This window comes from Brachyhypopomus gauderio, unplaced genomic scaffold (genome assembly GCF_052324685.1).
Source record: "Brachyhypopomus gauderio isolate BG-103 unplaced genomic scaffold, BGAUD_0.2 sc386, whole genome shotgun sequence".
Taxonomy (NCBI): Eukaryota; Metazoa; Chordata; class Actinopteri; order Gymnotiformes; family Hypopomidae; genus Brachyhypopomus; species Brachyhypopomus gauderio.
The window spans coordinates 47537-70403 of NW_027507207.1; the positions used below are offsets into that span (position 1 = coordinate 47537).

At 46.8% G+C, this 22867-nt stretch overlaps 1 protein-coding gene across 1 annotated transcript in view; it reads left to right on the plus strand.

Annotated features, from left to right (window-relative positions):
- LOC143505586 (guanine nucleotide exchange factor VAV2-like) overlaps positions 1-18489 on the plus strand; it is a 36295-nt gene extending 17806 nt beyond the window's left edge. The window contains exon 2 of the mRNA XM_076996173.1: positions 18280-18489. Within this exon, the coding sequence (XP_076852288.1) occupies positions 18280-18405 (126 nt within the window). The 3' untranslated portion in view covers positions 18406-18489. The remainder of the gene's footprint in view (positions 1-18279) is intronic.
- Positions 18490-22867: the final 4378 nt, after the last annotated feature.

Below are 22867 nucleotides of genomic sequence, written 5' to 3' on the forward strand. Positions count from 1 at the left end.
GCCTGAATCAGGCACTTCCTCCAGATTTCTTTGTTAACCCTGATGAAGAGAATGAGAGTGGAAAAATGTATTGAGTGGGACTTCTGTTGGGGTCAGCGTGTGATTGTAGTTCCACGCTGGATCTCCTGTCTGAAGCATCCACCACCCAGTGGAGTCGTGTGTCAGTGTTCACTCCCTCTCACCAGCACCAGAGCGTAACTACAGTCTGCAATCCACCTCTGCGCGATGTCTTGACTGTTTGGGATTTGGTCCGTACAGGGAGTCGGCTCCAACCTGCTCAGTTATGCCGCTGTTGACTGGCACGGATGAATTTTCTGCATTCTTTCTTGAACCAGTGAGCTTGAGGTTTCTTGCAAGCATCAATATTTCATGTATAACCGGGTGTGGGTTGCAAAAGAGAACCTATCGGTCTGAAACACTGGTGTATATATATTCTCTCGTTCTGGCGAGGTTCATGTCTGCACCTGGTCCTGGATGGAGCAACAGGAAGAAACCGCAGGCCTGAAATAGCTCCAAACACAGTTCACCGAGCCAATCGATGGACTATCGATCACAGGATGAGTACTTCAGAGTTTTAGAGCCTGCAAGCAAATTATTGATATCCAATTCAGGAGCACTTCAACTTTGCAGTTGCATGCTTAGAATGCGGCTCTAATGGGGAGTTAAATCATTAAAACCTCGGAAGAGTGTGGTGGGTCCTGCTGTTTCAGCCATGCACATGTTGGTGTTGTGAAGTGTGTTTAAAGCTACTCCGTACCAAGCATGGTGAGGAGTCCCACTTAACTACATCTCCCAGCAGGCAGTGCAGTCATCCAACACCAGCAGAGACAGTTAAGGGCGTGCTGTGACCAGCCTGACGTGTCCTGGGGCCAGGGATGGATATCTTAGGCTCCTAGCCATGTGTTTGCATGCATGAGTGTGTGAGAGAGATCTCTGGCTTTTCTCGACACTGGTTCAGAAACCAAATCATAGAAGGAAGGAGGGTGGATGGGGGGAGGAAGAGGAGGAGGAAGAGTGTCACGGCCATGCGCACGGCAATTTAAATTTTAATTGCCTATATTTATCTTCCCTGTGCAGTGTGACGGGCTGATAACTGGGCCTGATAACAGCGAAACTCTTGTTTGCGAGGCCGTAGCTCGATATGTGAACAGAAAGAAAGAGAAAGAGTAAGTGGGGGAGCGCGCTGTTTCTCCACCATCACTCACACCGTCCCAGCGGTGCCCGGTCGTGACCCTTCACCCTTCACCCTCAGAGCGGCACGTTACGGGAGCCGCGCCTCACAAGTGAAACGCCTCGTCACGAATAAAGTCGTCTTTGACATTGATATCAATGAGGCTAATTTTAAACAGCATTTGCATTTTTGTAAGTTGATTAAGATGACTCTTGGATGCAAAAAACCTGAAATTAACACAATAGCTAGCTAGTTTTTGTGCAGTGAATTTATTTATTTACTTCAGGCTGGTTTAGTTCAGGTTCCTATGCAAACAATGTGTAGATAGTCACAAGCTCAGCTCGTTAAGGAACTGTCTGTAGTTTAGGGAAAACCCTTGCCACACCCTTTCTGACTGACTCCAGATATTAGCCTTTGCTTATTTTCCCAGTAAACCACAGACTTTTATATTGCCCCACTTGTACATCCTTACTGCAGATTTCCTCTAATTAAAGATTAACATTTCCTAGTTTGAAAGATTTCCAAATGTGAGTAATCTCGTGAGCCTTTCAAGACTTTTCAAGTCACCGTGTGCGTCGAGAGCAAGAGAGAGAGAGAGAGTACAGAAGCAGAGAGCTGGACATTCTTCAGTCCTTGTCACAGGGCACAAGTTTCATCATTAACCTGTTCCCCTCTATCATCTATTATCTGTGTTCTTTTCTAACTTCCTCTTTCCTTGTTTCTTGTGCTGCCTCTGCTGCTGCGTTTGCTGTCAGCGGTAGATTAGCCATTTTAAAGGTCGTTAGCGTAGCAGCCCTCTCCAGGTTTCTGTGAGGGCTTCTATTCACAACTCGAGACCTGCACTCTTTTAATGAGAAATCACAAACACAGTCTCCTCCTCAGGGAGCTTACAATCTTCTCAATTCGTGTTTCTCAAAGAGCTAATTGAGTAGTAGTGTGCTTTGGTGATGCGCGCTGAAATTAAATTTCTGAAATCTGTCTCGTGTTGCTCACTCGACGCACCGTCTATCTGCAGCTGGATTATTACACTTCGCTTTGAATTCCTGCTTCTTCTGATCTCAACTGTTCTCTACCAGTCACTGATAATACTGATGAATGGGGGGAGAAGCGCACTGTTTACTCCCACACTTTGTTTTTTATATGCTGTGAGAATAGCAATTAATGTAGAAAAATGTTCTTAATTAACTACTACACTAAGAATTTTAACTCTTCATTATTGGGTGGTAAATGAACCGTGTTAGGAATCCCTTCAAAAAGCAAACTTCTGCGTCAGTTCTCTCTCTGTGTGCTCATGGCAACGCAGCCCAGGAGAGGGAGGAGATATTTAATAGCAGAGGCCCCCCACGCTGGTCATGATTCCTGTTTTATTTCAGGGCTTAATGTGGTTCGTAACAGTGGGGAGGCTCTGTGCTATAGTTCCTTGATGAGTGTGATCGCTGGGAGGGAGGCAGAGGCAATCCACCTGTCGTGCACTAATTGGATAGTTATGTCATCCTATGGTTATAAAATTTAATTTGTAAACCATTATCATCACTGTTTTCCCAATTACATTATCTCTGTGTGACCTCGACTTGCACCACAGGCTCTAAAACAGTCTCACTGGCCAGTGCCTGTGGACTTGCACACATAACCATTATTTGTGATATCGGTGGCGAAAGCATCCTTGACTTTGCATTTTGCACTGTCCTTTATTAAAATGTAGAAATTAGTTTGATTGTACCCATCATGTAAAAAACGGTAGAAACGAGCTTTGGGTCCGTGTGCCTCTCGTACCTCCTGCCTCTGGGGTTAGAAACATCCACTGTGTAATGCAACAGTAGTGCAACACCATTGTCAGATTTACTTTGTTCACCAACTGCTTTCTTATGGGGCTTCCATTCAGTGATATGCTGCATGGTTATAGGGCTTATAAGTCACGCATCACAATACTTATATGATGTGGTTGGGTGGTGTTAGCAGTGTCATCACCCAAAGGCTGAAGTGCATAAATGTATTAAGACTATAACCATTATATTAAATCATTATATGATGCTGTAGTCTCATCATTACCTAAAAATTGTCTTTTCCTTCCCTGTGGTGCAGAACTACATGATAGTGATCTTGGCCAGAACTTAAAATACCTTGAGCTGAAATTGTTAGTACAAATATGAATATCTTCTTCTACAAATATGAATATCTTCTTCTATTTGCAGTATGCACTGCCACTGTCAGTAAAACCTATTACCACCACTCCAAGACTGCACTATAAAGTTTTTTCTTTGGTAAGCCATTTTCTTTGGTAATCTTGCAGTAATTGGTACTCGTAATTGGTGGTGGGTTTCAGTGGTGTGGGCAGGAGCAGGGTATTCACCCCTGTCTTCTTCTGGAGCCCCGTCAGAAAGACACTTCCATCTGTCTTTATCATCACAAACGCCCTCATAGTCAGCGTCCCTCGCTCAGAGCTCATTTTTGTGGGGGGAAATAATTGGATTTGGAATCCGTGCTCTGATTGGACGGAAGAAAACCTTCCTCTGCTGAAGCTGGTGTTCGCTCTCTCTCTCTCTCTCTCTCTCTGGAATGAAGGGATGACGCCCCACTTACCGCCATCACTCTTCCGACGAACCGACTCAATTACTGCAGCTCGTTAATGACATTATCATAGCGTCCCACTGCGCTGCCTGCTTGCCTGCTTCTTAGAAAACCAGTTTGGCAGGATATCCTAGACTTCTTCAGGAAACTGCACAAGTCTCCTGCAGTGTGGACCTGGAGAAAGTCACGGCTTGAGTTATTCATGCGATCTAAATGTCAGGGCACATCTGAGGGTTCACGCTCCACCCGTGTCACCTGGACACATTACTGTGAACTGTTGTGGTGATTGAGTGTTGTAGACCCACAAAAAAAAGTAGAATAGACTTCAGTAGCATAAGTAATGTCACAGACACAAGGTCTACCTGAATGTCCTCATAAATACTCGCAGGCCTGTGACGCAGAGTTCTGGCAGTTCCTGGCAAGGGCATTCTGAAGAAAAGTTGTTGTGTGGGGTGTCTGCAATCTTGTGGCAGTGGTGTTTATGGCGTTTGTGTAAGACTGCTCAGATCTTTATCGAAGCGTATTGTCCTGCCAACGATACGCGAGTCGGCACCCTGCGATTAAACGGGCTGTTTGTCTCCTGCGAGATCTCCAGAGTGGAGGGAAATTCCGCGCACTTTGTACCAAGCGAATGTTGTCATATCGCATGTGATGAAGATTATAGATTAAGAGGAGCCGTGTTGTTTTGTCCTTCACGAGTGGCGTCAGACGTTTGCCGCCGAGCCGCGTGCAGGTGCCACCAGGTTCTGATCCGGGTCTCTGTGCTGATTTGGCGGCCTGCGGGATTTCTGCAGAACTGAGAGATGCTGGATCGTTACTTGTTCCCCTCTGATTCACAAGCAGACACGGGCCACAACGGGGCCGCGCTCTCCGGCACCGTGCTGCTAGTCTCTCCTGGGGTGTTCCCACATTTGCTGCAATAAAATGGGTCAATTTTGAGACTCGCTTGTGCAAGATCTCCTGGTTTGCACTGCTCTACTGCGCGCAGAATGATGACTGTAGATTCAGCATTTAAAGGGACAGCTGCTCCGTTTGCTTGGCCTCTTTGACTTCGCTTCAGAGATGAACACTTTATTTCATGCCAGCACAGAGATGAACACTTTATTTCATGCCAGCACAGAGATGAACACTTTATTTCATGCCAGCACAGAGATTGCAAACGAATTAATTCTGCCGCGCATGATGAAGAGATTCTGGAATCATGTCTCAAATCAAGAATCGACAGATCCTCTGAAGAAAGGGAACTAGTCAGATGTTTCTGCTCGCGTCGGTTTCGTACGACTCCTGTGAACGTCGAGGAGCTGAGTGGAGTCGCAGACGCAGTTCGGGCTCTAGCCGTCGAAACTTGATTTCTTTTCCAACAGTGACCATGTACGGCGTGCACCTGTTGTTGCGAATCCAGCTTGAGATCCTTGATATGTAGCGTCAGAGCTGGGTCAGAAAAACTGGATTCTTTCCTGTAGTCAACAGCATAAGTCAACGCCTACGTGTCTCCACCGCTAGTGTCTTCTCCTCTATAGCAACACCTCAACACCCCCTCCAACATGGTGTAATGTGTATCTGGTTCCAGAGTTGGTTAATTATGATCTAATGCCCTATTAGATTTTCAAAATTGATATGAATATTTGAGTGTACATCTGGCATCTGTTCATATTCATCTGATGACTCCTGCCTGCTTCATTATAAACAGATACTAAGTACATATTTAAAGAGCTTGAATTCAAACTGTTCAGCAGATTCGACAGGTTGCTATTAGCTCGGAGATTTGTGAGCATCTTTTCTGTACACATTGATTGAATATTCTATTAGGTGGCCACCCCAGCCACTGTCAGAATAATGAACTGTGCTTAATCCTTGAACAAACAGTGTCGTATTCTCCCCTACTGTTCACGAGGAAGCTCTTCACCAACACACGGGCTGCTGCAACGGATCCTGCAAGCTGTCAAGTCTCCAGCGGCCGTGGAGCGAGATCGCGGATATCGCCTGTTTAGAGGTCACCCAGTCAAGGACATGGCCAGTGAGGACAGAACTTTTATTCGGTAGAAAAATGCGGAAGTCACGTCGAAGTTTGGCAACACATTTTAACTTGGGAAGATTATTTCTGGCTGGGGGGAGAGTTTTGAGGTCCTAAACTACAATTGCACCAGTCTATAATTGCAGCCGCTGCTAGCGTGATGTCACTTTGTGGTTAGGACGGAGGGAGCCTGGCGTGCCTGGGCCAGCAGTCGTGACTCAGTGGTGAGTTCCCAGCTCTCCTGCCCCCTCATGGGTGGAATCATTTTGCCTTTTCATTTTTATTACACATCTGCAGACTCCAAAATCCACTAACGTACAGTGAATTAGAAGTTTATTACGGAGTCCATTTATAGACCTTTGATCTGTCACAAAGGTTTTTGGGTTTGCCAATCCGGACCCCATTAACAGATAACACCATGGGTGTATAACCATGGCCTTGTAATGCAAGCTAAATGAACCGCAGTGCATTGTGGTTAATACTCACCAGCCTGCATTCGCCTGGCTTTTAACTGGCCTTATTGTTCCATGTATTATCTTGCAAGATGTTGCAAATCCTGGCTACTCTTCAAGGTCAGTATATTGTACTTTATGTTGGGATTAAGTAGGTTTAGTTTGAATTACATGACATTATTTTACTTGCACAACTAATCAGTTTATTCATTGAAACGTACAACATGGTAAATTTTCTTCATGCATTATGAATATCCCTCTCCCTGTGACATCTACCCAAGGCTTATTCGTATTAAAACACATTCCTCTCTGTATCCAGACTGCATGGCCTCGGGCTACCGTTGTGAAACAGAGCAGCATTTTTTTATGACGGTGTTGACAAAAGAGATGCAGTAAATGAGCAAAGCTAATTCCTTTGCACAGTATGCTGCCCTAGTCAGTCAGTCTCATCCCAGTGTCCTGTACCTCTAGAACATTCTGTGGTTTCACCTTCACCTGTGCGATGTTCACCTGCTTCATATCAGTATAATCAGTCTGCTTCTGTCTTGCTTTATTCTCCATCTACACCACCAGCTTGTGGTTCCTTGTTCGACTGCCAGTTCTGGGGTCTTTACTGGAGCCTGATAGTTGCTCTGATCTTCTCCCTGGTTTTTTTTTTTCTGTAGTTATTGGCCACCATGTCAGAAATTAGGCTAAGTTTGGAACGACAGCTTTCATCTCTCCTTCTGAAGACATGCAGAGGTTCTCGAGGCAGAGCCCTACAGCGAGCGCGTGTTGGAAGAGTCGCGTCTCCCCCAGAAGCTCGACGCTCCGGTCTTGGCAGGCCACACGGTGCTTTTGGCAAAAAGCCGGACTGATCTTCTGATTTGGGAGGCTCGTGTGAGCAGTGTGCTCTTAATACGCTTTGATGCTGTGTCATGTTTTGACTCGTTTCCATCCTTTTCACTTCCCCCTCGTTCCTGCTGCAGGGGCGTGTCTGCCTCGGAAAGGCGTCGCGTCGAATCCGACCCTGTCAAACGTGACGGAGACGCGGCCCCCCCGCGTCCCGCGGCTGCTTCTCGAGTGCCGTGTTGACACCTCGCTCGGGGCCCCCCGGAGGATTCGGGAATCATTCCTGCTTCCTGTCCCTTGCTGTGCGTCACTAAATCGCAGCGCCACCTGCAGGGCTGTTCAGCCTGTCGGCTCCCCTTGTCTGTCTGGCTTCACCAGTGCACTTTTGATCTCATGCACCACTTCATTCACAACAGTGTGGCAGCCCATAGCACTGTGGCCCCAGTGGGATTAGGGGGGCTGGTGTTTGATCCTTCCAGCTCATGTTCCCTTTCACCATATCTGCTGTCTGACAAGCTCTCGCACCTTTCGTCTCTCACACGATGAGCCTCTTCTGTGTCTCTCCTGTGTCTCCTCCGTGTCTTTGTCTCTGTGTCTCTTGGACACGGTGTCACTCTGAGCTCCCTGGCAGTTCTCTAAAACAGTTTGTTTTGGTGCAGTCACACAGAATGAGGCCGAGTCTTCTTTGACTAGCGGGGTCTGACACTTCCTCCGTACCAACCGTCCGATCAACTCTCGCTAACGGTCATTCTACCCGACGTCGCCAAGAAGCTGTCCGATGGAATCTTGCTGGACGTTTAAGCAGGAAACGTGCGTCATCCACATTTCCGTTACACCAGGGACTACATGCTTTTTGAAAATTAGCCTTTTTGCCTACAATGTGATGAGACGTGATGAGATCAGCTGACCCTTTTAACTGGCGTGCTGGAGTGTAAATTGGGTTTTGGCGTTAATCAGACAGACTCCTAAGTGAGGTGCAGCCCTCCACTAAGGGGGGTAAGCGCTGGAGTCTTGTAAAACTCTGTAGGGTGATCTCGGCTGACTGAGCTCTGAAACGTTTGCCAGCAAACTTTCTTCTGCTAACACTGCTAAGAAAAGCTGCCCACACAAGTAAGCAGTGCGCTTCTAAATTTAGACAGCATCCCCACAAAAACCTAATTACTGCTGTATGAAACGCTTTCAGAACTGCCGTGACCATAAGCCTTGAGTGTAGGGGGGTTTTTCCCTCTCATCTGCCAACACTTTTTAAAGAATCTGTCTTAATTTGCTCCACTTTGCTCCACAAAGCATTTAAAAACTAATTTAGACTGACAGATCTTTGACAGCACTTTGAACATGTAAGGTCATCTACATTGTGTTGTACAAGATGACAGATTAACTCTTATTAACTAATCACACTAATCAAACATTAAATATTATTAACTCTTATTATGTGCTTGCAATATATATATATATATATATATATATATATATATATATATATATATATATATATATATATATATATATATATATATTAGTGGTGGGCCGTTAACAGCGGTCGTTAATTTGATACTCTTATCGGGCGATATAAAAATTATCGCCGTTAATCTATTCTTAAAGTTGGGTTGGGAACTGGGACAAAATGGGTAAGCAAACTATGATGACTTTCAACTTGATAGTTTAGCTCGGCTGTATTCCTAACCAAATTGCACAGGGGCGAGAACGAGTTTTCAAACCTGTGAATTACAAATCGTACGTGTGTTTACATGGATGCCGCCACAAAGTCGCCAGGTTTGATTAATGGAAAATTCATTTTTAGGAACGTAAAGTGTTACCGGAGCGGAGCTCGGAGCGGTCGTTTTCTGCATGGTCCTAGCGCTAGATTCGTCGCTATTTAAATATTTATTTTTAACCGTTAAAACTGCAGAGTACGGAGCCCGGGAGGGGACATGGGTAAAAAATAAAAATTAAACGAGGGAACGTTTTACCATTCGAGCGCACGTTTTCTGTAATTCGTGCTCACGATTTATTAATTCGTGCACATGATTAACAATTCGTGCGCATGTTTTGTTTTAATCGTGCGCACGTTTTAATCAAACTCGTGGTCACGATTTAGTAATTCGTGCGCACGTTTTGTTTTAATCGTGTTAATAAATCGAATTAATAAATCGTGAGCACGAATTACAGAAAACGTGCGCTCGAATGGTAAAACGTTCCCTCGTTTAATTTTTTATTTTTTACCCATGTCCCCTCCCGGGCTCTGTAGCAGAGGACCAAAACTGACTTTTGAAAATTACGTCCATGAGGTTAAATGTACTAAATGTTGGCTTACATTTCAAATATCATGTTTAGCTGAATAAACATGTTATCAACCCCTTTTAATGTACAGTATGTAGGCTTACAAATTCATGTTTAACTGAATAAACCGTTGAACACGAGTAGCCTACATTTTATTGAGCATGTTTTTTTTTCTTCAAGTATCAAAGTAGAACAGCTTCCTCAAGCAGTCATTGATGCATTTTGGAAACAGGAGATGAGCCCCTGGTCTAATGCACCCTCTGTATTAAGAAACCCTATCTCAAAAACTGACTTTTAGTCATTACTTGGGTAGCACGCAGGAGCCATTTTAATATAGATTAATCTAGATTAATCTCAAGATTTCAGTGAGATTAATCTAGATTAAAAAAATTAATCTATGCCCACCCCTAATATATATATATATATATATATATATATTTATATATATATATATATATATATATATATATATATATATATATATATATATATATATATATATATATATATATATTATACACACAGTAGAACCTCGGAACATGACGCTAATCCGTTCCGGAAGGAGCGTCGAGAAGCGATATACAGTTGAGTTCCGAATCAATTTTACACATAAGAAATAAATGAAAACGGATTAATTCCAATGCCAAGTTCGTCACACGAATGCCTTTTCATACTTCTCTATGATCGCCTTTTCAACTCTATTCTTACAGTTTTCCTCTCCTGCTTTTCTGCTATGTCTTTCTTTGGACCCATGTTTTTTTGTCTAAAACAGTACAAAAAACACAAAAAACAACAAAAATACAGCAAAAGCCTGGAACACAGCCTCTAAATGGTTAAAACTCCATTGATCAACAACGCCAACTAGCCGCATGTGACATGAAATGTATTATGTTTACAAAAGTCACGTGAGTCGGGTCGGATTCTGAAGTTTTGTTCGAGCTCCAAGACAAAATTTTCTCAAAATTTTGCGTCGAACTCCGAATATGTCGAGTACTGAGGCGGGCGAGTTCCGGGGTTCTACTGTGTATATATGTATATATTTTTATATATACATACATATTGTCACATACATAATCTGTCATCTCGTGCAAGGTCAGCAACAGCACAATGTAGGTGACCTTACACGTTCAAAGTGCCGTCAGTGATTACATTAATACTGGGAGCAACAGGAGAGGACCTGTAGTTCTGACCGTATACCCACAGTAAAGTCCTCGTGTGTCCTCGACTGTCTTCAGTGCCATGTCCTCGGAGAACCGCTTCCGCCTCGTCTCGATGCTGCGGATGAAGAACTCCTCAATCAGCCAAGATGATTATTCAAATGATGCTGTGCATCCAGTCTCTCGAGTCAGACGAGTAATTAAGGGGCTGTTTTCCATGGTAATGACATTAGTCATCTCTGAGGTAATCACAGAGAGAATACTAGAGTGCTACCAGCTGGATGCTCTCGAACACCCAGGAACTGTGGCCATACACAGACAGTCCTCATGTCAAAAATAAAATAAAATACAATTCGGTGGGGACCTTCATTCTGTGTCGTATCATGTCTTGTAAGTGTAAAGTGAAGGCAGAATTATCTGCATGGGCTGAGCTGAAGTGATCAGCCTTGTTTGGGCAACTCCCAAACTGTTATCATGTTCCCTCTTTGATGTTATCACTGGTGTTTCTAAATATTTTGCCGCTTCTGACTAGTACAAGTGTTATTTTATCTTGTGTTACACGTATCCATTACAGCGAGAGCGGCGTAGCATCTGGTTTGGCTGGTGAAATCACGTAATAGTTGCTGATGAGCAACGTGAGTCAAACACACTGAACAAATATTTATCGTCCACCTAGCGCTGTGAAGCCTGTAGTGATTTGCATGGGAAGATCAAGTAAACGTTGCTAATAGTAACATAATGTGTGCGTTGAACCGTGATGCATTTATTTATCCAATAAACAAGCGACAAAGATTAGCGGCTCGGAATTCTCTGGGGGGGGTCTGTGGCAGGTCTAAGCAGGCCCTGGGGGAAGGCGGGGGAGAAGAGAGGGGGGTGGAGGCTGGTGTGGGCGGGTGGATGTTTGGTAGGATGGGGGTTTTGGAGCTGGAGCTCGTCTCGGCGTGACACATGACTGCAGTGGGAGCTGTAGTGGCTGAGATGGATTCAGCTCTCGCCTCTGCGCGCCCTCCATCATAAATAACCTGCCCATTGATCCGTCTCTCTCTCTCTCTCTCTCTCCTCCACACCCCTCTCACTGCATCAGTCAGTCCACGGAGCTGACGCCCTTAGCCACCCGCCCCACGCTTCCATCTCCCTCCCGTCCACCGCGTTGCGCGCAGATCGCCGCCCATTACGCCACACGGCAGGCAGTAAATCCGTGATTGTGGCGGCCCGCGAGGACCCTCCACGCCCGGGGCGCGGGCTGCTGTGTGGAGGAGCCCGGCCCTCCGCGGCATTCCCAGGCCCCCGAGAAGGAGCATGTGGGCTTTTGACGGCTCTGGGGTCAAAGTGCAGAGGCTCCCTGCAGTGGAAGCCCGTTCTGATCCGGAGGTGCTGGAAGTGGTGAGCGGGGCCCCCGAGGAACTGGGCTGAGTGAAGACCAGGGAGATGAATGTCACGGCTGGCCAATGAGGAGCCGCTTTTGACCCAGACCTACCCCCCCCCCCCCCAACTACCCCAACCCCCTCCACCCCCAGCTAACCCCCATTTACTCACTTGCTGCTTTTAGCACCTCAAGAGCTCCATAGCAAGCACACAGAGGTTTTATGAGTGTGATTGAGCGCCTGCTCTGGGTTTGGGGTCAGGAACAACAGAAATCGGATGGTAGTTCAGATAAAACTGAGGTGGTAATGAAAGCTTTCAGCTCCATATTGTTGTTGTTCTTCTTCTTCTCTCTCTTTGGAAACTAAGTCTCGTAGACTTTACCTTACTCGCAAGACGAGAGTGGAAGGAAATCTGGACTGAGACCTTCTCGTATTGTTAAAGATGCCAGAGAAAACACATTTATTGCACTACTTCCACTACTTCAAGCCATGCAGTGAGGGTGTTGAAATACACACGTGGAAAGCTGGCTTTATCGGGCCTGCCCAGGTCTGACTAGGGCATTAACTCGGAAAAATCCTTTGACTTTATAGCCATTGCCACTTTCCATCAACCTTAAGAGTAAAGCTTCTGTTCCCCAGTGCAAGGAACCTTTGGTTCAATTGGTAGAGTTCCACTATGAAATACTTTCTTTATCACAAAGCCACCTCCTGCACTAACATGCACTAATTCACACACTCTCTCTCTCTCTCTCAAAACATGTGGACACTCCCTCTCTCTAGCTCTCATTTCTTTAATGGAAGCGGTGCTAGTGGGCTCCAGGTGTTCTGTGTGGATGCAGGTGTCTTGTCTCTGCCGCTGATCCAGCCCAGAGCCACACTTCCAACTCTTGGTCCAGGGTGTCAAATGGAAAATGGACAGCTATAACTCAGACGACAATAATGGGTTTCATTTGAAGATGGACAGATGGTTTTCCTATAGGGTGCTTTGCATTTGATTCAATAATGACACAGAGGGGTTTCTGTGATGTGCTTGGCTTTGGGATAATGCTATCAGATTAGCATATTGCATACTAGCATGCATTATTCATCCTGTGTCTAGCTCCCCAATTAGTCAGAGTGGAGCCCTTCTCCAAAGGAGCCATACCATATGTGAGACCCGGAAATCTTCAAGGAGGTTTGGGCTAATCACCTGAGACACGTTCATAGACGCCATGTGAGGGTGGTGCGCGAGTGTGTGTGTGTATGTGCACAAGCGCCCTGGTCTGTCCACAGGGCAGTGGACCTGTGGGAGAGGTTTGTGTGTAGAGGAGGAGGAGAATCAAACGTTAACAGTGCACTGACAACGCACAATGTCGGTCACAGCAGGTGGTGTCCCTGTTCACAAACGCACTCAAACTACGCTCAGATACAGGCCTCGGTGCACTTTCAGACGCTGCTGTTTTGTAACATTTTATCAGCATTTGCATTTTGTAGTTGGCAGCTTCAGTCAGCCGTGTCAGCCGGTCGTCGGCCGTAGGGGTTTTCCTGAGGTGTGTTGCTGTGATGTCGCCTGGTCTCCCGCTTCTCTGCAGGTGCCGTAATGATTCAGTGCTGATGCGCGACGGAGAGCTTTCGGGTGTCTGCCTCCGTCTGACGGACGGCTTGCCTCACCCACTGACTCATTGTCTTGTCTGTGTGCGCCGATTGCCTCACAGTCTGGCTGTCTGCCTCTTTAAAGCTGAGTTTTGACTGCTAGAACGTCTGTTTCCCTCTTCGACTGTTGCTGGGGGAGCAGCTGTCCAGCTGTGGCGAAGCCGAGCAGCATCGAATTCCCCCTTGTCCCTCACCTCCGGTATTCCTAATGTTCATGCTCCTCCTACTAATCTTCAAACTCCCCCACATCTCCCAATCACCTCACCACACCGCCCAAACACTCCCCACACCACACAATCACCTCACCACACCTCCCACACACTCCCCACACCGCCCAATCACCTCACCACACCGCCCAATCACCTCACCACACCACCCAATCACCTCACCACACCGCCCAATCACCTCACCACACCGCCCAATCACCTCACCACACCGCCCAATCACCTCACCACACCTCCCACACACTCCCCACACCACACAATCACCTCACCACACCGCCCAATCACCTCACCACACCGCCCAAACACTCCCCACACCACACAATCACCTCACCACACCTCCCACACACTCCCCACACCACCCAATCACCTCACCACACCGCCCAATCACATCACCACACCTCCCACACACTCCCCACACCACACAATCACCTCACCACACCGCCCAATCACCTCACCACACCGCCCAATCACCTCACCACACCGCCCAAACACTCCCCACACCACACAATCACCTCACCACACCTCCCACACACTCCCCACACCGCCCAATCACCTCACCACACCTCCCACACACTCCCCACACCGCCCAATCACCTCACCACACCTCCCACACACTCACCACACCGCCCAATCACCTCACCACACCTCCCACACACTCCCCACACCACACAATCACCTCACCACACCACACAATCACCTCACCACACCTCCCACACACTCCCCACACCACACAATCACCTCACCACACCTCCCACACACTCCCCACACCGCCCAATCACCTCACCACACCGCCCAATCACCACACCACACAATCACCTCACCACACCTCCCACACACTCCCCACACCACACAATCACCTCACCACACCGCCCAAACACTCCCCACACCACACAATCACCTCACCACACCTCCCACACATTCCCCACACCGCCCAATCACCTCACCACACCGCCCAATCACCTCACCACACCGCCCAATCACCTCACCACACCACACAATCACCTCACCACACAATCACCTCACCACACAATCACCTCACCACACCACACAATCACCTCACCACACCTCCCACACACTCCCCACACCACACAATCACCTCACCACACCACACAATCACCTCACCACACCTCCCATACACTCCCCACACCACACAATCACCTCAACACACCACACAATCACCTCACCACACCTCCCATACACTCCCCACACCACACAATCACCTCAACACACCACACAATCACCTCACCACACCTCCCACACACTCCCCACACCACCCAATCACCTCACCACACCGCCCAATCACATCACCACACCTCCCACACACTCCCCACACCACCCAATCACCTCACCACACCGCCCAATCACCTCACCACACCGCCCAATCACCTCACCACACCACACAATCACCTCACCACACCACACAATCACCTCACCACACCACACAATCACCTCACCACACCTCCCACACACACCCCACACCACACAATCACCTCACCACATCTCCCACACACTCCCCACACCACACAATCACCTCACCACACCACACAATCACCTCACCACACCTCCCATACACTCCCCACACCACACAATCACCTCAACACACCCCACAATCACCTCACCACACCTCCCACACACTCCCCACACCACACAATCACCACACCACACAATCACCTCACCACACCTCCCACACACTCCCCACACCACACAATCACCTCACCACACCTCCCACACACTCCCCACACCACACAATCACCTCACCACACCGCCCAGTCACCTCATCACACCTCCCAAACACTCCCCACACCACACAATCACCTCACCACACCTCCCACACACTCCCCACACCACACAATCACCTCACCACACCTCCCACACACTCCCCACACCACACAATCACCTCACCACACCTCCCACACACTCCCCACACCACACAATCACCTCACCACACCGCCCAGTCACCTCATCACACCTCCCAAACACTCCCCACACCACACAATCACCTCACCACACCTCCCACACACTCCCCACACCACACAATCACCTCACCACACCTCCCACACACTCCCCACACCACACAATCACCTCACCACACCTCCCACACACTCCCCACACCACACAATCACCTCACCACACCGCCCAGTCACCTCATCACACCTCCCAAACACTCCCCCACAATGCTCTCCTTCACCCACTTTCCCTTTTTATTGCATTCCTCTTTCCCTTCGTCATCTCTCCCTCCCTCCTCTTCTCCTGCTGCATTCTTTCCTTTTTGTGTGTTTTGTTTGTCTTGGTGGAGATGCTCTCGGGGACCGTCCTGTAAACTTCCATTTAAAGCGGGAGGCAGGAGGCAGCTTGTGTGTACCGTTCCCCTCCTCCGGAGAAAGGTAATGCGTTATTCTGCACACGGGCCGGAGGCTCAGCAGTGCTGGGCTGTAGCAGCCGACGGCGCTCTGCTGTCTGGGTCTGGCCTCCTTTATTCCCCTTTCTACATTTCTTCAAGATTCATTCGTTTTTTTGCTGAAAATGTGTGGCGGGTTCTCACAGCCTTCATTACACTTCATCACAGATTGGACCCAAAGATCAGCATACACACCCAAGGCGTGGAGTTTACCCAAACCACTGCTATGTCTGGAAACACCTACGGTGCTTCATTTAGTACCTGTAGGTTTGAGTGCGCATGACAGAGACGTGAACCGAAAGAAAGAAAGAGGAAGAAACAACTGAGAGATGTATTGTGGTTGAGTAAGTAGGCTGAAGCAGGTTGGGGAGGTGCACAAGTGATCGGCCCTCAGGTGGAGTGCGTTTGGAGACCCACGTGGAGCCAGGCTGAAGTTGTAGCACTCAGGTGATCAGAGAGATGGAGCCAGCTGAAACCCCTACGGCAGGGGTCTCCAACACGTCGCTCGCGAGCTACCAGTAGCTCGCCACCCCTTTCCAAGTAGCTCGCCAAAGGGCCAATGAATTACATATAAATTTGTAAACCTAATTGGTCCCATCGAGAAATCTACTTAAATTTATGTCCAATCAAAATTCACAGTTGTCCCTCCCCTTCTAATACTAAATGATTATTCGCCAATTATACAACAGTTAGTTCACAATCCGACTGGTTGAGAAGTGTTCTAACCCTGCAGATATGTGTGATAACAGCACGGTATTCTCGTTCTCTGTATCACTCCGCGGACGCGTTGTCAAGTAACGGCATGTAGCTACATATATTCACGATAACACACTCCCTCTCGTGTTCTATTGCTCAATTAGCTGCCAATCAAAAAGTTAGGCTGCCGTCAATATTGAATAAACCAGGGGTCACCCACGTCATGAGTTGCCCGCGGGCTTGCTTTAAAAATAGCTCACTATAGTGCAATGCACCAAAGCGCTGCATCATTTATGTTTTTGCTACTATTATAGATTGTCCGCGGTTGCTAGCGGTCTTCCCGCCAACCATGGGAGCTCCATGGGATACTGCCAGCCATCTTTGTCAATGTGAATCTTTAACTAGTCTGATGATGAAGGTGTGGTGATTGCAGCATTGTGGTTTTGCCTTCGTGTGCCAAATAATGGTTAATCCCACATGTTTGCTTTACAATACCACATAATAGCAGTCTTGGTGTTGCAGCGGCCATAATTAGGGCCGTGGTATTGGAGTGGATATTATGAAAGGAAGGCTATCACCAGTCTTTTGTTGAGGCTAACACTGAGTGAGTTTCTGCCTCCCTCTGTGTTTACGGTGGTGTCTGTGATTAGTGCTGGAAAATGGCACCAAGATTGTTGAGTGCTGTGTTAAGACCTGTCTGTTGAGAACTCATTACACTGTTAGTAAATTTAAGTCCACAAGTGTGTCAGTGTTTGGGTGCTTGGGGGGAAGGGGGGGGAATTGAGGATGATTGTAGAAATCTAATTTCCATCAAGTGAGCCTTTGTGTGATTATTCTTATTGCTTCCATACAGACTGTGGTGTATTAACATTTATAAGATGTATTAACAATCTAATTCATATTGACTTGGTTAGTGGAGAGGGATCATCGATGACTGCGAGTAATAATTATTTACCATGGTTATACGCAGTAAGATCTGACAAACACTTTTCGAAGCCTGTTTATTAACACAAATAATGAATACGCACCCCGTCACACTGGTCTGCTAATAAAAGCTGATTTTAAAGGGAACGGAGGGAACACGCTAAAGACCAAGACTAGCATACAATATCCACGTGGCTCGTCCAGCTGATCGACTCGTGTAGACCGTGCCGTTGTTGGGCTAGGTAACCCTCGGTGCTGGGTTATTACACCTATGGTCATGCCTAACCGCCTAACCACCAGCCAGCCGAATCGCCGGGTGAGATCTGATGTTTAATCACCCATATGGGAAGCAGGAAATGAGAAACCTGTCGGTCGCCTCCAGGAAATTAAATTTGCTTCCGACACTAAAGGTGTGGTGGCTTTGCGTTACCTGTTGACTAACAATATTTTAATTCCTTCAAACAAAGTTGGATGACAGCGGGCATAAGGACGAGATTGCAGTAGCATTTAAAAGAATGCAGAGTGTTGCTAATGCTAACGAGCTCTCTCTCTCTCTGTTCTTTTCTAGTTTCTGTGTCTGAAGAACATCCGGACGTTCCTCAAGGTCTGCCATGACAAGTTTGCGCTGCGTAACAGCGAGCTCTTCGATCCGTTTGACCTCTTCGACGTGAGGGACTTTGGGAAGGTGAGTTAGGCTACGTTGTTCATCCCGATCACTGAGATCAGCTTCAGCTGATGTCAGCTTCAGCACAGCGCTGTCTAGTACTTTCTTTGTTTCTTGTTTTCTACCTCTACGTCCGATTACTTTCCACCCAACGTTACTTTCACTAAAGAACTGCTTAAAACCAGGCAGTTCCCATTATATAGCTTTTCACAGCTGCTCTCCGTGAGAGATGGAAGAGGCATATATCGTAGTAGCGCACTAATGCACAAAAAAAAAACCTCTTGACAGCTTGGATTTTGAATTGGGCTGCCATAGATTCACCTGGAGAATCTCCTCCATGCCCAATAAAGTAGACGAGCTAGATCTCCTTGATGCGATGAACAAGGACTTTGCATGTTCTGTTGCCCTTTGGTTGACTGAGACCTGGCTCAGTGAATCTGACAGTGGGCTACATCTTCCAGACTTCCATCTACGCTAAGCAAGGCTATAATAGAAACCGAAGACTGCATCAAAGAAGGTTGTTGTGCAGATGTCATGGTAAATACAGCCCGAACTTGGAGACCCTGATAAATTTGAGTCCACTTTATCATCTGCAGAAGTCTTGCTCCTTCATCCGTGTTGGTGAAACCCTCCCCAGGCCTGTGTGAATGCTGTTTGTGGCAGGATCAGAAAACCGGCCTCGAACAAAAACATATGAATTCACTTTTCTTAATCCTTGGGAACTTCAGCAGAGGAAAATTAAACTGCCTACTGCCCAAACATAGACAGCATATAAACATGTCCCACCAGGAATAATGCTTGACCACAGCTGCCCAGTTTTTAAAGACGCAAACCGCTCTGTTCCCCTGACAGCTTTGGGCCACTCTGATCACTGCTTCATTCAACTTATTGCAACCTACAGCTGGAAACTAAAATCAACAAAGCCTGTGGTCAAAACGGTGAAGAAATGGACCGGCGAGACAAAGCGGGCAACTGCAAGGCTGCTCTTTGAGCGTACCGATTGGAGAGTTTTTTGAATCTGCAAATGAGCGAGTTTGCCTGGATGAACTGACTAACACAGTGACATCAGTTTTTGCAAAGATGTGTGCCAACCAAAGCCCACAGCACATACAACAATAACAGGACACAGCCAGACTAAGACGGGTTCGTCAGGCCAAGGAGGATGTCTTCTGGAGAGGGGTTCAAACCCCGTTCAAGCAGGACAATAACTGCATGGTGAAAGAGATCAGAGTGGCTAAATGAAGGTTGCACAGAAACGCTTTAAAAAACAGTGTGTTAGCCTGTGGCCCTGTCCCACTGTGGAGAGCCCTTCACAAATACATAGCCCATGCTGCCACCCTTGGCTGAGGTCAAACAGATGGTGCTCTGGTGCCATCAGAACAACTTAAAGCTGAATACACTCAGAGATGTAGAGACACCTCTCAGTATTCAACAGCTCTGTGTTAACCACCGAGATCTTCACGTTCCTAGGAACACTTCCATTTCCCAAGAGCTGAAGTGACCGGCATCAACTCCATCCTGAGAAAGGCCCAGTGTAGGATTTACTTTCTATAGCGACTGAAGGAGTATGGTCTTCAGCAGAAACCATGGAGCCAGTTCTACACCACAGTCATTGAATCCGTCCTGTGCACATCCATCACAGTCAGGGTCGCAGCCACTAAATAACGAATGGGGCAGTTTTGGACACAGCTTTAGATTGGAAAGTACAGAGTAGCAGCAAAATGTACAATAATCATATTTGCCTCATTTTTTCACATGACCGGAAGACTTAACTTTATATGGCTATTTTCTATTTGTATATCTACAACTCCATTATACAGAAAGGACTTCTGTTTCTCCACATCATAGATAAACCTAACACAATTAATGTGGGACGGCTGTACTGTGTGTGATATTGAAATTGCCATTTGCTACCTGATGATAAGAGGTTGCTAAGTAGCTCAGAAAGCCACAGACATCAACCCAGCTGGTGTCATTGACGATTTCACTTCCATTTCAATGATGGATTGTTTCTCTACAACAACAAACATTGATCTGTTTATATATATATATATATATATATATATATATATATATATATATATATATATATATATATATATATATATATATATATATATATATAGCTTTTTGCAATTCTATGGTGGTGATAAATTGTGAATTTGTGAAATGTGCTTGAGAAAACCGATAACACGAGTAAAAACGAGACTGTGCTGGAGGGACAAAAGTATTAATGTGGAAATACAGCTGAGCAGCATTTGTTATTAGGTATTGAAATTTATTATGACTTGATGCCATTTGATAAAAGTTCCAATTGATGATCTCAACATTGCCTGGAAATATTGCTTTTAAATATTAAACGCACAGAAGAGAGCATGCCAGAAATCCTAGAAATACCCCTTCTCGCAAGCACACACACACACACACACACACACACACACACACACACACACACACACACACAAGCTGTTAAGGGGATAATGGAAGTGAACATAAAGCTGGTTTGACGTGAGGTTTTATTCCTCCAGTCAGACTTGTTCTTGTCTGCGCGAGTGTGTGTGTGTGTGTGTGTGTGTGTGTGTGTGTTTATTGGCTTCATGTGAACACTCATCCCAACAGTGTGCACATTTGTGACCGTGAATATCTGTGTCAGCATGCACGAGAAAGGTGTGTGTGTGTGTGTGTGTGTGTGTGTGTGTGGTGTGTGTGTGTGTGTGCCGTGTTTCTTATGGGTGTGTTTTGGTAAAACACAAGGGAAAGAGGGAAGGGTCTATCATCAATGATTCCATATTCATCAGTGGTGGATAATGCTTGCTACATGCGGTCCTATGAGTCTTCACTGACTCTATTATCTTGTTATTGATTATGTTCCAGGTTTTCGGGGCATTGTATTATCATCGTTTGTTTGAGACTGTCATTGTGAGGCTTTTTATAAACCGAATGGGGAATGGAGGAACGGGGAATAAATTAAGCTTTTAATCCAGGGGTGTGACGGCCCAGTCCAGGAGGGCTAGCAAAGTTTAGTCATCTGCTCAGACACACCTGCTACACCTGGCAATTGACTCAGGTGCGTTTAAGCAGGTCAGTCTCCATACCACAATCTCCTAGCCACACTGGTCTCTGGCCCTCTCAGGCCCAGCTTTGACACCTCCTACCTACCAAACCAACTAATATTGGTTAATGCAACGCTAACATTTCAGTCTGTTAGAAGAACCACGGTCGGACTCTTCTAACAGAGTCTTCTTGGACTCTTCTTGGAGTTGAAATGTGCGTTTGAGATCGAGCCTGGTTGAGGTACCAGTTTGTGGTTGTCAAGACTCCATGGAAACAAACCACCCTAATTATGAACATCACACCAGGCCGGTGTGGGGATGGAGGGATGCAGGGATGGATGTAAAGAGGAAGCAGTGGAGAAATGAATGAGGCAGGGAGGAGAGAGAATGATGAATCCTTCTGCCAGGCGGTGGACTTTAACAGATAATGTAGGGGTCAGTATGCGTGAGAGTCAATGAGCCCGGAGAAAACAATATTAAAGTCTCACAGCACGGCAGATCAATCCTGTGCACTCCACACATGTCAATGTGAAAATTGCGTTTGTGTCGACTCGGAGGTGACAGGCTTGTCTTGCCATTGATTTTCCATTAAAGACAAGCAACACATTATAATATATTGAAGTGGGCAGCTTGACGCTAATGTGCCTTACATTCAAATCATTTGCCTTGCGCTAGCCGGGACGTACACGGAGCAGGGCCGTGTTCCTGTCAGAGTGAGCACAGCTACTGGAGCCTATGGACGGGTGGGGGTCATTAGAGCACCACCCTGCCCCATAGTGGCCCAGTGTGAGTCTCCTCCACCTGGCAGAGAGACGACTGCTCACTGTCCTAAGAGTTAAGGACGAATGTGCCCGCTAACGTAGGGAATTAACCCTCTTTTTCTGTACATCCATCGCCTCAGTGCTGTGTGATCCTGGCATTTCTTTTAATTACAACCCCTCTCCTGGGGTAAAAGGGGACACACCTGCCCCTCATGGCGGTTCAGGTAATTGCCCCCCCCCCTTTCATCCCATCTCCATGAAAAACCCAGATGGACCTTTTCCCGTTTTCCTCAGGGCATTGTTTTGTAGCACAGGCACAGGTCCAGAGTTCTGCTATACCGGCACAACAGCCCCCTGGAGCACATCCCATAATAATCACAGATGGACCAAAACTCACCTCATCATTCCACATTCATCACATCATCATTGCACACGAAAAGCGTTGCCCCCCGGGGGGGGGGGCGTCAAGTCCGAGCTGGCTGTGTGTCTCTCCCCGGCTCTTAATTAGACGCAGAGTGAGCATCGATATCGTTTTAAATGAACATGGCAATCACTTTATTTTATGATGCCGTGATGCTCATGGCAATGAGGGCTACAGCTGTTTGCAGTCTGCTTACGACGCGCAGGTCTGCGCTGCTGAAAGTGACACTGGGTAATGGGGCCACGTACATACGGCCC